This window comes from Ascaphus truei, chromosome 1 (genome assembly GCF_040206685.1).
Source record: "Ascaphus truei isolate aAscTru1 chromosome 1, aAscTru1.hap1, whole genome shotgun sequence".
Lineage (NCBI taxonomy): Eukaryota > Metazoa > Chordata > Amphibia > Anura > Ascaphidae > Ascaphus > Ascaphus truei.
Window position 1 is genome coordinate 394348868 of NC_134483.1, and position 17580 is coordinate 394366447.

The 17580-nt window shown below is 41.1% G+C and overlaps 1 protein-coding gene across 1 annotated transcript in view; it reads right to left on the bottom strand.

Annotated features, from left to right (window-relative positions):
- Nucleotides 1–17580, bottom strand: part of TMA16 (translation machinery associated 16 homolog) — a 154072-nt gene that overhangs the window by 21871 nt on the left and 114621 nt on the right. Inside the window, exon 5 of the mRNA XM_075612215.1 lies at nucleotides 13984–14132. Within this exon, the coding sequence (XP_075468330.1) occupies nucleotides 13984–14132 (149 nt within the window). The remainder of the gene's footprint in view (nucleotides 1–13983; nucleotides 14133–17580) is intronic.

A 17580-nucleotide genomic window follows, 5' to 3' on the forward strand; every position in this document is an offset into this window, starting at 1 on the left:
CTTTAGTTGTGCACATCAATTTCTATGACCATGGTTTTGGTACCATCTGTTATTACTACACTCAGCTCTAATACCTCCATGTAGTGACACTATGCCCTAACTCTTTCCGCAGACCCTCATACCATCATGTTGGGCCTCTGTCCGCGCCTACTGAAGTTTATGTCGAGCTCTTCCACTCGGCTTGTCGCACGATATCCTCGTCTTTCGGTTATAGATCTATCCTTTACCACTGTGGTCTCTCCCCACCACTATTCCACTGGCATTATGACGTCAATCGATTATGTGTTTGATTCTAGACGTACAGTATGCTTGTGTACATTCACACCGATTTAGGGATGGTATGATTATCTTTAATCTAGTTCCGTGCCATATGTTCACGCAGATTACATCACCATATGTACTTTCATTATTTGTACACGTTCAGCGGTCCTGTTGTGTGACCGAATATTATAGCTGGCCCTTTGATATTGACACTTATATTGGTGTTGTACAGGTCCTGTTTACCCCAATTCTAACTGCAGGAGGGTCCTCCTCCAGGTCCTATTAAATGAGTGGGCATGTCAATATTTGTTGTCGTTTTTGCCTGCCAATCTAACATGTCATACTGCTGTGCTTACTTTACATGGAAATGCTGTGTATAACCCCTGCTGGACTGGTGATGATATGAGTACTGGATCATCTGCATAAGTAAACACTGCAGGGAGCCAATCGGTGTGCAGTGATCCGGGCATCCCATGATATCATAACGCTGTGCACCGACCTGCGTTATCAGATGTCAGGCCCCGAGTGGATGTCAGCATTCTCTCCAGCCTTGGGAATCAGCTGTGACTGACCGTGACTACACCCCCAGATGACGTAGATGCGGCAAAAAGTGCTTAAGCACAGGCATGGAGGAGTTCTGGCAGCACACGCTCCCTAGCCGGCAGCAGAGACACCAACAAACAGTGAACTTAAAATTGCTAGACCCTGAATTGTTAATTGTGCACTTTCTTGCACTGTTGTGCTGCTACTAGACTAAGTATCTAGGGTCTGGACTGCTTTTTTGGTTCTTCAGCATTAGTCCTGTCTGTGTACTTACTGATTTCACAGCATGTAAGCCAGTGCTCTTGCTACCCATCTGTACTCTACGGGTGTTTATGAGCTTATTCTCACACAGAATTTGTGGTTGCATTTGTTTACTAGTTTTGTTTTTAGGAGGTTAGGATAAAGGGTGATGGAAGTACCTTTGGTCCAACAGATCATAGGGAACGGGCCAGAAGAAGGGGTTCATCCCCGAAAAGTTGCCCCCCTCGTTTGTCTTTATTCTTCCTTTCTCCCCCTCCCCCATCCCTCCTTCCCTTTCTGTTTGCCCTCTCCCTTCCCCCTTGTCCTATTTACTTGTTATTCACCCATAGGTGTCTTTTCACACCTTTAGTAATTGCTTCCCCCTTTTTTGGCAATTACATTGCATCAGTATCTGTATGTTATGATTGATTTGTTTTCATATTACATTTCTTGTCTGGCTTATCTCTAGACTATTCTCTCATTGAGTGCTGGGAACTACTCGTATTGTTATTATTGCTGGGAGGGGTTAGGGTCCCCCCTTGTTCCCTCTGCACCACATTTTATTACATTATTTCTCCATATAGATTCATGGAGTGCTGTCTACTCCACAAATCTATCTAATAGTAGAATATGGTTTGTTTTAAGAGCCCTTTCAATTCTGCGATCTATAGGGTCTTAAAAAGAACCATCTTCTAAGTGTACATTTTTTTTTTTTGTGATCCTAGCCACTGCTGAATCCACCTTTGGGAGATTATCCCAGTGGTATGCGTAGTAAATGGATACATCTGACAAAACCATTTAGAGATTGAAAGAGCTGCCACTTTGGCTCTAGACCAAAGAGCAATATGTCCATGTAGATCCTGGTCCCTCGGCTGACACTTGGCAGTTGCGCATTGGCTGAAGGTGCCACTTTGCAGTTGCCAATTGGTATGTAGCCAAAGCGTTGCAGCGCTGTGATTGGCTATCAAGGGTGTTCACGAGCACTATCGGTGGCTCATGGAGCTTTTTGACAGTTGGGAGGGGGGGGGGGGGGGGAGAGAGATATTAATAGAGGGTACTGAACTAGAGAGGAACCCCCACTGCAGCTTATAGTAATGGTGTAATAGTAAGAACATGAGGGTGCTTTTGGGGCAGAGGAACTGTAATAACTAGAGAAGAAAAGAATATATATGTAAGCACTCAATCACTGAGCAAGGGTGTGAAGTAATTAAAATAAATCTTTATTTAGAACAACTGATAAAATAATGGGCTTTAAAATAAACAGTACAATCGCGCCTGTGTGGAACCAATAGGAGTGGAGTGACTCCGGTTAGGGAAATAAATCCCTCTGACAGTATGTCAATTTCACACACTGTGCTTAGGTGTAAGACTCAATTAAGCCAACTACCTAGGAGGCATAAATTACAAAAGGGTATGAATGACCACCATAGATAAAATGCCAAGAGCTAGTCTGGGTATAGCAAAGTCCCTAATACAGATCTTTGAGTCCATGTTAATAGGTGGGTATAACGGGGCATAATTATGTTTACTTCCCTTCCACCCATTGCCCGTTTAATGCAAGATAAGATCTTGTTTGCCTTTGCAGCTACTACATGACTTTGGGCACTATTGCTAAGCCTCCTGTCTACAAGCACTCCTAAATCCTTCTTCATCAAGGATTCCCCCAATGTATCCCCATTTAATTTTTAAGTCACCAGTTTATTCTTGCATCCCAAATGCATAACCTTACATTTATCTGTATTAAACCGCATCTGCCATTTACCTGCCCACGTTTCCAGTCTCTCCAAGTCCTTCGGGAGAGAAATTACATCCTGCTCTGATTATACTACCTTACACAATTTAGTATCATCAGCAAAGATGGAGACTTTGCTCTCGATGCCAACCTCAAGGTCATTAATAAACAAGTTAAAAAGCATAAAAAGCAGGGGTCCCAGTACCGATCCCTGAGGTACTCCACTCACGACTTGAGCCCAACCTGAAAAAGTTCCATTTATGACAACCCTCTGTTGTCTATCCTTCAACCAGTTTTCAATCCAGGTGCATACATTACTGAGTCCAATTTGCTTTATTTTGTACACCAACCTCTTGTGTGGAACCATATAAAAAGCCTTTGCAAAATCTAAGTAGACCACATCAATTGCATTACCCTGGTCTAAATTCCCACTTGCCTCCTCAAAGAAACAAATAAGGTTAGTTTGGCATGGTCTATCCTTCATAAATCCATGCTGACTATTACTAATGATTTTGTTTTCCATTAGGTATTCCTGAATATTATCCCTTATTAAACCTTCAAGTAGTTTCCCCACTATTGAAGTTAGGCTTACAGGTCTATAATTCCCCGGTTGTGATCTAGCTCCCTTTTTAAATATAGGCACCGCATCTGCTTTACGCCAATCTTGTGGTACTGAGCCTGTGGAAATGGAGTCCTTGAATATTCAATATAATGGTTCGCTATTACTGAGCTTAACTCCTTGAGAACTCTTGGATGTATGCCATCGGGGCCAGGTGCCTTATTTACTTTAATTTTTTTCATGCCGCTTATGAACTTCTTCCTCAGTTAAATGCCTTCCTCTTCTTGTCCATTTCCTCCCCTACCTGTTTATTCAGCCACATTGGCTTTGACTTATTTCTTTTATACTTATTACCCAAGGGTATACACTGACAAGTGTGCTTTTCTAACAATGTTTTAAAGACTGCCCTATTTTCTTCTAAAATTTTCCCTGCAAAAACATCATCCCAATGTATTACTTGTAGATTAGACCTCAAGTTTATTAAAATCTGTCTTTCTAAAGTTTGAGGTCTTTGTTGAACCCAAGTAATCTGTTTTTTTGATAATTTATTTCAAATGAGACCATGTTATGATCACTGTTACCCAAATGTTCCTGGACTTGAATATTTGTTATTACTTCTACATTGTTTGATATTACCAAATCCAGTATTGCCCCTCTCCTGGTTGGTTCCTCAATAATTTGGGTCATATAATTGTCTTTAAGCACCCCCAAAAACCTGTTTCCTATTTTTTGTAATGCTAATCTCATTGCCCCAGTTTATGTCTGGATAATTAAAATCCCCCATTATGCAAACATGACCCAGTTTTGATGCCTTCTCCATTTGCAAAAGTATTTTAGCTTCCTCAATCTCACAGATATTTGGTGGTTTATAGAACATCCCTACAAACATTTTCTTTATACTTTTACCTCCACTGCTAATTTCTATCCACACAGTCTCTACATTTTCATAATTCCCTTCATAAACATCTTCCCTTATAATAGGTTTTAAATCGGTTTAACATATAAGCATACTCCACCTCCTCTTCAATTTGCTCGATCCTTCCGAAAAAGGGAATAACCTTTAAATTAACTGTCCAGTCATGAGTGTCATCCCACCATGTTTCAGTAATGCCTATGATATCATACTGCTCCCATGAAAAATATTCTTTATTTGGTCAATGCCGTAAGTAAAAAGGACAACGGAAACCTTGGATGCGGTTTTGCACCAAACACGGGTGCTTTGTAAACGTTGACAAAGCATTCGTGTTATGTGCAAAACGCGTCCAAGTTTTCCGTTGTCCTTTTTACTTACAGTTTGGCACTGGCCAAATAAAGAATATTTTTATTTACTCTAGTTTGGCTGCCTTCGTCTAATGCTGTGCTCTGCTATTTTCACTGCCTTCTCTACATTCGGATGCCCGCTGCTGAGCTCCCCCTGTGGATTTCATTTGTGAGTAGTTTCCACCTTGCCTTGTTCCCTATGCCCCTATGCCTGCACTCTATGCCGACTGAGGAGGGGGGACTAAGGCTGGGGCCATGGTACTGCAGATCCTGCGGAGGCGTCCGCAAGCTGAGTGAACAGACTGCCCTTAAGGCAGTGTTCGCGTCCATGAGGCGTGCGAGCGCGGAAGCAGGAGTTAAACTGATTTCTCAGCGCGACAGACAGGTCACATGAGCGGTTCGCCCAATGAGGGCGAACCAGTTCTGTGACGTCACTGGCACTCCCCTAGACACGCCCACGGACGGTGTGCGTACCATGGCCAAAAAACGCACACCCGCTTCCAGCGGGTGACGTCACGCTCGCCTCCGCACTGGTGAAGGCAGTATGGACCTGGCCTTACATGCACCTGGGGGACACCCAGTGATTGGTGTTAGCCGTATGGGGGAGTTTATCCCTATTCCCTCATTAGGCTGTGTTATTGTGGTTCATAATGTGCTTATTGGCTTTATATGGCTTCTTACAATTATATGGTTTATAGGCATGTGATGTTTCCAACATATACTCATCACTTCAATCAAGGGAAGCATAGCATTCACATATCCTTTAATTAAGATGTCTGTCATCAATTATCTTTTTGAAGAAATATTGGACTCTGAATCAAGTTTTGCTCTTATACTCTGAAGTGTCTATTCTGTTCACTTTTCTCATGTACTAATGAGATTGTACAGAGACAGAATGTACTACTGGATTCTTAATTTAATGATAGGTTTTGCTTGAATAGCTGGATCAAAGTAACATCATACTGTATCCATGCAGCCATACATTGTAGAATAAATAAATATGTGTGTGTGTGTGTGTGTGTGATTTGCATAAACCCAAAGCAATCATTGTCACAGAAACATTGCTAACCCCTAAAACCCTTGATGCAAATATCGCCATTCAGGGATACTCCATTTCTAGGAAAGATAGGCTTAAGAGAGGAGGAGGAATGTTATTTTATATTGCAGACACCTTACAATTTACGCTGCTAAATTGCCCCCCCAGCCCAACCCGTTTTGAAATCCAAGTTAGCAAAATCTTCCTCCCCTTTTGTAAGTCAGTCCTGATTGCTGGCATCTACCGCCCCTCTACAGTCCCTGACTGATATCATCCTGTTTCTTGGCTCCATTTCCACTCTGAATGAGAAGAGTGAGCTGCTAGTTCTTGGTGATTTCAACTACAATTGGTTCGACCCTAAAAACAACAAAATCAAGATACAACTCAAGTCACTTTACCGAACACAACTCATTTCCCAACCCACACGGACAAACCTGAAATCTCACAACCATTCCTCGCTAGAATGGATTCTTTCCTCTAATCCCAGCAGAATCCTATCCTCTTGCATCCTACCTGACATTTTCAGTGAAAATACAATAGTGTACTGTATTAAACCACACCAATCAAACCCTAAAGTTCTCCTCACTAAAACATTTAGAAACTTTAACCCAGAATAGTTTCTGGCTGACCTTACCAGCTGCCCGTGGTACAGAATTGACTTAATTCCTGACCCCGATTCTGTGCTTGACTATTTCCAATTAGAGTTCTTAAAACTCTGATACCCATGCTCCGCTACGCCGAAGAGTACGGGGGCCCAACTTCCGTGGGTTACAATTGACCTTATAGCGCTCTGCCATCTCAGGGATGCCTCGTGGAAAAGCTACTAAGTAACTGGCACTACCAAGGATCTTAACTACAGATGCCTGCGGAATATGTGCACAAGGCAAACAAGACATGCAAAAGCACAATATTACTCTGACAATCTTCGCCAGAATACAACAAACCCAGCTAACTTCTGGAAGGTTATCTACAATATATTCCAGCCTTCTAGCCATCAACAACCAAGTAATATCCCTAGGGAGGATATTACTCAGACAAATCCCACTGATATTGCAAATGCATTCAATGATTACTTTGTGGGGTGTACTACTAATTTATTAGCGAAACGCAACCCAAACCACAAACATGAACCTCATTATGAGAGTACCCCTATAGCCCCACCCTCTCCCAACACTCCTCACAATTTTCCATTTGTCCAAGTATCTGAAGAGGAGATTACACAAGCGCTCCTCAAATTAAAAAACTAAGCAGCCAATGTGGACCTGACTTACTGCAATCTAAGTTCCTAAGACTTGGTGCCCCAGCCATTGCCAAACCAATTGCTTCCATAATCAACTCTATTCTGTCTGCAGGTAATATCCCTAAAACCTGGAAAACTGCCAGAGTTGTCCCAATCTTCAAAACTGGGGACAAAAACACTGTCTCAAACTACAGGTCAATCTCTCTTCTCCCAATACTATCCAAAGTCATGGTAAAATGTGTTCACTCCCAATTAAGCAATTACTATACCAAGACAAATTTCCCTAGCGAATTCCAATCTGGCTTTGCCCCAAACATTCCACCGTAACTACCCTGCTAAACGTTTGCAATGAAATCCAGTGTGGAATGAATTGGGAAAACTCAATGGTGCAATATTCCTAGATTTTGCAAAGGCTTTTGATATTGTTGATCATGTTATCTTGCTTAAACGCCAGGGCTCTGGAATAGGGAAGCATGCTTTTAAACTGGTTTCATTCCTACCTATCAGGTAGATTCCAACATGTGTCTACTGCACCGACACACTTTATTCGAGCAAATACCCAGTATGTACCTGGCAGATACCTGGAATGCGCCGCTCCTCACCTCTGACAAGCCCCGTTGCGTTTGCCTTCCCAGCCTGGGTTCATGCCTGGCTGATGGGCGGCTGATCTGTTAAATGATAATGATTAGGATTTAATAGGCTGCAATGCTTCGCGTGTCTACCAGATGGCATAAATTCATGAATTGTAATGCAGTATATATATATATATATACTGTGCAGTATTGCAGCCAGCGGGAATAAAATGCTTCAATCCCTGCATGGAAAATACCTCAATGCACTCGGGCAGAAAACAGTCACAAACCTCAATACACCCGGGTATACCCGAATTCGTGGGACTAGCCGAGCTCGAATAAAGTGTGTCGCCAGTGTATCTCCGGCTCTAACTCCAACCCCTTGGATATCACCTGTAGTATCCCACAAAGCTCTGTTATGGCGCGCCTACTCCTCTCAGTGTTGATCAATGATCTTCCTACGGCTTGTAAGGGAGCTTCAATACACATGTATGCAGATGACACAATCTTATATGCACACAGCCCTAGCCTCTCCGACCATGAACATATGCTTCAATCTGACTATTTTAAACTTGAAAATTGGATTTCCCCAAAAAAAACTGTTTTTAAATACTGACAAGACTGTAACAATGGTATTTGGGACCAAGGCTACATTTTTAAAGCTTCCAATGACTGAGCTCCAAATCAGAACCAACGATAATATCACCCTAACCCTATTACTAGTTTTAAATACTTGGGTATATGGTTTGACTACCATTTAACATTTGGGATGCACATTGATACCCCGACATCCAAAACCTAAGCCAACAATGTGTACTATACAGGAACAAATCCTTCCTAAGTCTGCTGGTCAGAAAGTGTATCGCACAGCAGATGCCAATGCCAAATATCGACTATGGGGACATAGTATACGGATCTGCACCCCAAACCCACCTTAGCAAACTTGATACCCTCTACAATTCAATTTGCTATTTTGTTCTCCAATGCAACTACAACACACATCACTGCGAAATGCTCAAAGAAGTAGATTGGTCATCACTTGAATCTAGGCGCAAAGTTAATCTTTCCTGTCTTGCTTTCAAATACCTTCTGGGCAAGCTACTGTACCCATCTATCTGAACAAGGTCCTCACCCCTACGACATGCAGCACTTATGTGAGATCTGACTCCAAAAGACTGTTCATGGTCCCAAGGTTCAGCAAAGTATCCGACCGCTCCTCCTTCTCTTACCGTGCACCCCAAAACTGGAACAATTTACCGGTCTCTCTCACAGCCACCACCAGTCTAAGTTCTTTCAAAACTAAAGCCGTCTCACATTTTAATCTGGTCTGTAACTGTTACATACGCCTATAATATATATTATCTCTAATTATGCATGCAATGTCTTACATATAATGTATAAACTTGCTCACTTATGTAAACTATGTATTTGTAGCCATGTATTATTTGTCATCATAACTCTATGCTCAGGACATACTTGAAAACGAGAGGTAACTCTCAATGTAAAACATTGGTAAATGTAAAACATCCTGGTAAAACATTTGATAAATAAAATAAATAAATGCTCATTTTTTTGCACGTGTGTTAGTGATATTTCTTACATCTACACCTCAGTGTGGTGGTTTATGCCATGTACATAAACAAAAGTGGACTTTGTGGTGCAAATAAAGAGAAAATAATTGAGCAACACAAGTGCAGAAGTTTATACATTCCATTATAATATGTGGGCCACGTAACTCCTTCTATTGACACTGCCCATAATGCAACCTGGCATCTACAGCAGAGCAATAACAGGAGCAAGTATCTCATATATTGGTATAAAGAGGAGCAAGTTTAAAATGCGCCTTTTTAGGCCACTTTTGCCTTATTAAATATTCCTACCATGTTTTATTAAGTCATGAAATACTGTACTACACAACGTCTGATGTTTAGATAATGAAATAAAATGGTATACACCACACGTCAAAAGATAAATTATAAACCTAAAAATACTTACTACAGTAAGTATTTTTTATTTTTTTGTAAAAATAAATATTTTTTTTGAGATTGGTAAAATATATTTCTAAAAAGCCAGATATTATCCATCCAACATTCATTTTCCAAACAAACTTATAAAGAAATTGATGTGAGAGGATATCAATATTAATTACATTTAACCATTGGTGGGCTATTTCTTGTGGCCCTCCCATGGAATGACCGGCTAATACAGTAGATAGGAAAAAGGCAACAGTGCTTTGGAGCCACTGCATACAAGTACATGTACAATGCCCTCCTGCTCCTGCTATTTATTCCACACGTGCTGTGTGGCAGTTACTCTCCTTGTGGTCGGAACAAAGCAAGTGACACAGAATTATCTTGGGGCTGGCAGTATTAAGAAACATTCCTAGTGGGCACTTGACTGTAGACACATAATCTGCTGCAGATAATCCCTAGAAATATCAAAGGATTGGAGGTTTGTAGCATCTTTTTAAGCATCTTGCAAAACAATACAAGCAAAAAGCATGCCAGCCTCTTGCCAACAACAGGTTCTCCCCCCGAGACAAGTAAAAATTTAAATCAGGGACTTCTAACAATGGATAGCAGACTGTAGAGGGGTAGGAGACAGTGAAACTATATTTCATTAAAAAGAACCATATGGTATAAATCAATAATATAGAAGAATAGTATTACAAGCATTATGGCATGTAACACTCTTTATTTGGTATTAGCACATGTATTAGGTTCTAGATGCCCTGAGGCTTTTTGTTAATTAAAGATAACATCCTGACTGGTGAATATGGTATGGTAGATTATGGGGTGCTTTGGGTACTTAAGATCAGCACTAGTATTTTAGGTTGCTACTCACTGAATTTTAAACACTGGAGAAATCACAAAAAGAAAAGTAAATTATTATGCAAAATAATATTGTTGCACTGTAAAAATATGGAAAGACCAATATGAAAGGAAGCACCCCTTTCTTAAATTCACAATTTATAACTGACTGAATACTGTAAATGATTAGTGATGAAATGAATATGCATTTTCTCTTTGAAAAACCCAAAGCTCTATGCAAGAAAACACGAGCACCTGTGCATAGAGTATAAAAAGAGAAAGGAGGAAGATTGTTGTATTAACTTAATGGCATGAATAGTACATCAGGAGGAAAAGCACATTGCTTCCATTGCTCACATGCAGTGCATTACCCTTTTCCCCATTACAGTTCATATTGACCATACAGCCTTTAAACTGTAAAATGGGAATATGCAGCAAAAACACAGTACCCCTCCAAGAAGGCATGAAATGATTGAAACCTTATGCATTTCTAGTCTTTACATGGTGTATATACTTTCTCGGAGACAATCTGTGCCTAACGGTAGAATATGTTGCTGCCTTATTCCTTCAAGATGCTGGTAGCCTATGGAGCGCTAGTGAATGCAACTGGTTTCTTCATAACAGCAAATATAGACCATGTGACTGCGTAATGCTAAAGACCCCAACAGTAGGATAAATGAATGAATGAATAACCAGATACTTGTAGGGGGACCCCTAAACATAAACTTGATAGACAGGTACTGGGTTGCAGTCCCGGATGGTAAGCTCACTAATAAGTGACGCTGTTGTTAACAATAACACAGGAAGATTGAGCATAATAACACCCTATAACGTACCAATTGTCTAAATAAAGTCCTGAACAGGAAAACATGTAGCAAGCGATTGACTAACTCTGAGTGCTGCACAGTCCATGCGATCCAAAGGTGAGGGGTCCCCAGGTGTGCTTCCGTCCAAGAGGTAGGCTAGTAGAGAAGGAGAAAAACTGGAAGAGCACTACTGTATAGTAGGTATCAAAAAAGTAGAAAGGAGGGTGCGCATCCCAAAAAAAGATTATTTATTGGTCATGGAAAAACAGGGCAATGGAGAGCCCTACCAACGTTTCTCAAGGGAGAAAGCGCTCTGTGAAGCGTGAAACGTTGGTAGGGCTCTCCATTGCCCTGTTTTTCCATGACCAATAAATAATCTTTTTATGGGATAACACCCTCCTTTCTACTTTTATGATACCTACAGTAGTGCTCTTCCAGTTTTTCTCCTTCTCTACTAACAGCAAATATATATGCACATACTGTCTCAACCTACAGGCCAATCTCACTTCTCCCAATTCTATCCAAAGTCATGGGAAAATGTGTCCACTCCCAATTAAGCGATTACTATACCAAGACAAATTTCCCTAGCCAATTCCAATCTGGCTTTCACCCCAAACACTCCACGGTAACTACCCTGCTAAAAGTTTACAGTGAGATCCAGTGTGGAATGGAACTGGGACAACTTACTGGTGCAATATTCCTAGATTTTGCAAAGGCTTTTGATACTGTTGATCATGTTATCTTGCTTAACAAACTCCAGTGCTCTGGAATAGGGAAGCATGCTTTAAAATAGTTTAATTCCTACCTATCAGGTAGATCCCAACATATGTCTATCTCAGGCTTTGATATCACCGGCGGTGTCTCACAAGGCTGTTCTGGGGCCCCTACTCTTCTCAGTGTTCATTAATGATCTCTCTACAGCTTGTAAGGGAGCTTCAATACACATGTATGCAGATGACAATCTTATATGCACACAGACCTAGCCTTTCCAACCTTAAACACGTACTTCAATCTGACTTTTTGAGACTTGAAAATTGGATTTCGCAAAACAAACGGTTTTTAAACACTGAAAAGACTAACAATGGGATTTTGGACAAAGGCTAAATTTTTAAAGCTTCCAATGACTGAGCTCTAGATCAGAACCAACGCTAATAGCATCCTAGTCCCTGTTACTAGTTTTAAATACTTGGGCATATGGTTTGATTCCCATTTAAACATTTGGGTTGCACATTGATACCCTGACATCCAAAACCTATGCCAAACTAGGTGTACTTCATAGGAATAAATCCTCCCTAAGTCTGCTGGTCAGAAAGCGTATCACACGGCAGATGCTAATGCCAATTATAGACTATGGGGACATAGTATGCGGCTCGGCACCCCAAACCCACCTCAATAAACTTGAAACCCTCTACAACTCAATATGCCATTTTGTTCTCCAATGTAACTACAACACACATGACTGCAAAATGCTCCAAGAACTAGATTGGTCATTACTTGAGTCTAGATGCAAAGTTCATCTTTCCTGTCTTGCATTCAAATACTTTCTGGGCAAGTTACCCATCTACCTGAACAAGCTCTTCACCACTTCCACATTCAGCCCTTATCTGAGATCTGACCCCAAAAGACGGCTTCTCTTGCACCCCAAAACTGCAACAATTTAGCGGAGACTCTCAGTCAAGTTCTTTCCAAACTAAAGCGGTCTCACATTTCAATCTGGTTTGTAACTATTGCATATGCCTATAATATATATTATCTTTAACTGGGCATGCAATGTCTTCTATATAAGGTATACCCTGTTAACTTATGTAACTATGTATTTGTAACCATGTATTATTTGTCATCATAACTATGCCCAGGACATACTTGAAAACGAGATGTAACTTCCTGGTAAAACATTTATAAATAAATGTATATTTTATCTTCATAAGCAGGGTTCAACAAATGCACTCACCCCTTCGCCGGGGGTGAGTGCATTTTACCCGCGAGTGTTACTGGTGGCGGGGGCGGAGTCTCCCTGCATTCTACCGCTGCAACTTCCGTGTCTCCGCTGCAGCTCCAGTAAAGATGTCATGGCAAGCATCAGAACACTACTGTAAGTGACGTCAAGAACAAGGAGAAACCAGTAGACGTCATACCCCACCGCCGGTGACACTCGCGAGCAGGTGAAATGAGGGCGGTGAGACTTTTTTTTAGGGGGTGGGGTGAGGAGAGACTTTTTTTGGGGCGAGTGTTTTTTTTTGGAATATGTGGAGACCTGTTCATAAGTATAGATCATTTAGTTCAATCCTTTAGCCAGATCATTTTCAATCTGCGACCATGTCAAGGTAATCCCATTTCGGCAGGTCCAACAATACCAATATTATACTGCCGTATGTATTTCTTCCACTGCATAGAGTGAAGAGGAAACAGAAAACTGCAGCCAGCAGCATGGGGTGCAGGACATGTATGCAGTGCCTAATGGGCTCAAATCTAAGCAGCCGTATATATGTCATGTATGAGCATAAACCAGTGTGGTTAAAACTGGTTAGAAACCAGAAGCAAGAAGTATATATATTACATTTTTTGCACTCTTTTTTTACTATAATTATTAGGACGTAAATAGATAAAATACATGATAATGTACTAAATAATTTGTCAAATTGGATATAGCATTGGGGCTTTCTTGTCTTTTGTTATATTCATGCCATTGTCTACTCCAGGAACAGTGAAGACGGGAAAAGGTTTTCCAAGAATTAGCAGCAACTACATCATCAAGAAATGTACTATTCACACTTTTCTCCATAACGTCACTGGCATACTAACATACTACTGCAAGCAGTAAAGCGGATAGCAATATGGAAGCCTTTATCATGGCACCTTATTAAGGGAAACAAATCATCTACACAACGCCAAGTTATCATCAAGAGAAATGTGGGAAATCATACCCATGCCGTATCCACTGTAAAGAAGTCTTTCACGCTCCATAGTCTGTTTGATGACCGTCTCACGGGAGCCATGTTGTCTTCCTTGCCTGCCTTTGATGTTATTGTGTAATTCAATCTGCTCCAACTCGCTTTCAAACCGATGCAAATAACTGCAGAAGGGAGGGGGGGGGGGGGGGGGCGGGTCGTGGAGAGAAATAAAATGAGCTTGATAATGTCTCTCCAAGTCCTTTCACATCTAAATGAAGCATGCAATGTCAGTAAATTCATTCATATGTACAGTGCCAGAACTCTGTAGGACATGCTCCGTTTCCTTGATATGTAAAAAGAATGCAATTAACATTAGTGCAATTGTTACCTTTTGTGGAAAACCTTTCAAACTGTTGCACTGATTTAACCAAAAATGTATAACCAAAAAGGTAATATTCTTTAGAAGCAAAAGTTCCCAAAATATGCATAAGAAAAAAAAACAGTGCATTTAATTGCTTTAATTTTCTCTTTGTATAACAAATAGTATGGCGTTTACATATGCAATATTAGAGTTACTGAAATTCCTATTGTGTTTTCACTGAACTAAATGGCCTCAAAACAATTATCCATACTACTATTTGTGTGTTTTTTGTCCAGATATGCAAGGCGGTATGTTCACATATTTTTTGTTCAAAACATTCATGATAAAGAAAAATTATGCTGATTTTATTTTTAAGGTCTGATGTTCTTTTCAGGAGACAAGTGTTGAAAATATTAAGTCTACGGGAGGTTAAAATTGATCTCTCCCTAGAGTTCAGTGTAGTTTAAATATTACAATACACCAACATTATACGAGTTACATTCATATAAGTTTCTGGGGAGTGGGAGGGAATGCTGCTTTAATATGTAGGTTATGGTGTTACATCGACTGTATAATAGTGATTACAGTGATGATCGTTACATAAAAAATTGTGCGTGTGCTCATCACGTGAATTTTAAGTGAAACTTAAAGGCTGAACACAGCTTGCAAGAAAGCAGCTTGCAAAGAAGCACCAGGAGTCCACAACAGTCAATGAAAGGTTAATGGGAATAGCAAATGAAGACAGTAATCAAACCCTCTGGCTCTGCTCCTTGTGCTCTCCACACGAGCAAGCAAGCTGTGTTCAGCCTTTACTGTACTATTGCCCACAGTTTCTTGTGGTACTTGAACTACTGGCATTGACTTTAGTGGATTCTTGCTGCCCTGCTATTAGCTGTTTAGCTGTATTTAGCCTACACTGTATGTTTGCTATCTATTTTCAGGGGTGTCTGATTTGAAAGTTATAGGGAAAGGGAGGCTTAGGGAAGTACCTCTGGGACCTTTTGGACCAGGGGGAATGGGCCAGATGAAGAGGTAGTCCCTCGAAACGTCGCCCCCCTAGCTTACTTGCCGTTCTCCGTTTTTTGTGTATATTCCTTGTGTTTCATGTTTTTTCCCCTTTTCCTTTCCCCCCCCCCCCCACCCCTCACTTTGTGACATGCCCATTTGTGATACTGGTTTCTGCAAACACATTTGATTTATTTCTGGTTCGTTTTATTAATAAATGTTTATTCTGCATTACAACTGTTTTCATCATTTAGCTATTAGACAGTGAGTGCTGGTACTTACGTAGATTTTTTAATTGAACATTACTGTTTCAGATTTCCTGTAATAGCTTCCTCACTAACTAAGCACAAAGGAAACAAGCAGGTTTCAAATATCTCTGCATTGATATAGTATGTGATCACGTACCTTGCACATTTTAGCTGGCCATAATAGTTGTGCATGCCATACTTCAAGCCATAATAGCATTTAGTAAAGGCCAAATACAGAGGCACCAAAAGTAGCCAAAAGTAGCAACATTAAAAACTACAAAAATATTGGCATTGCAAATCGCAAAACACTGTTGTACCATTAGAAAGAAAAGTAGTACTAAAGCTTTGGGACAAAAAATTGGTGCTGGAGCCATACCTAAGGAACTGCAACCATAATAGCTCTATAAGGCGCTGAAGCGGAACTGTGGCCTCAATATGCATAATGATGACTCATACAGCGTGTTTAATCTGATTGCAAGCCTGTCACAGCAAACAGATGAAAAAGAAGTGAACAAGTTCCCATTCATTGAAAACATCTTTAGAATACGCAACCAATAGCAGTTTCTCTCAACCGGAGTCCTGCGCTATCCTTGTGTGTCTTCGTAGGATCAAAAGGGTGCATGCAGCGAGATTTCACCATTTTCCCAGAGCAGGGAGAAAGCAGGGCGGTTGCTCTGGGGCAGATTCCTCCATCCGGATTGGCTGTGGCTAGAGCAGATGTCAGGGGCAAGCAGACAACAGTAGGGGACAGAGGTGACTAGTTGGTGTCTGTCCTGCGGTTTCCGCGAGCATGCCTGTCCTGCATTTTCCACGATTGTCCAGTTGAAGGGGTGCCCCAGCAACTAAGCACTATGCTGAGTGCCTCAGCATCTGAGCCCTATGCTGAGGAGTGCCTCAGCAAAGGAGTATTATAATTATGGTGCCTCAGCAGCTTAGCACTATGATTAGAGGTGTCTCAGCAACTGAGCACTACGATTAGGGGTGACTCAGCAACTGAGCACTATGATTAGGGGCGCCTCAGCAACCGAGAACTATGATTACGGGCACCTCAGCATGGGGAATTATGACAAGGGGTGCCTCAGAAGTTAAATATTATGATTAGGGGTGCCTCAGCAACTGCATAAGAACAACTGGCCTAATGACTGGAGACTACAAGATATTCCTGCTAATTTGCTGCTGGCCTTTTTTTCTGGTTTAACCTTGCAACAGGTTTTCCTAGCCTCGAGTCGCGCAAAATATATCAAGTGTTTTTCTGATCAAGAATGGCATACTTTCCCTACGCATTGTATGTATGTATGTCATTATTTATATAGCGCCATTAATGTACATCGCGCTTCACAGTAGTATAACACGTGACAATCACATAAATAACAAATAATACAAATAACAGATCATGGGAATAAGTGCTTCAGACATAAAAGTAACATTTCAGAAGAGGAGTCCCTGCTCCGAAGAGCTTACAATAAAACTTGCAGCTAGGAAGAACGTACAGAGACAGGAGGTGGGCATTCTGGTAAGGGCGTCTGCAGGGGGCCAAGCTTTATGCATTATGTGTATAGTATTAGCCACGGTGCTACTCATATGCTTCTTTAAGCAAGTGGGTCTTAAAGGTGGATAGAGAGGGTGCTAGTCGGGTATTGAGAGGAAGGGCATTCCAGAGGTGCATTGAGCATGTACTTCTGCATGACTCCCCCCCATGAATCCAGAAATAAACTGCCACACAGAAAGGTTTACTTGCATCCTCGTTATAACATTACACTTAAAAGCACAGGACACGAGGGAATTCAATGCTTCCAATAAAGGCAAACTTCTGATTAAACAAAACACCACTAAAGGTAATTAAGATTTTTTTTACTTTGGTTTGAAGCAGGGGGTCTCTGGAGCTGAACCCTATTAATTTCAGCCCTGGGGATCCCTGTTTCCCGAGGTTCAGACCTCCATATGCGGTGCCGGTATCTCTGCGATGTTTAAATGTCCCGGTCACATGGGGTATCATGTACGGCAGACCTGTGAGCA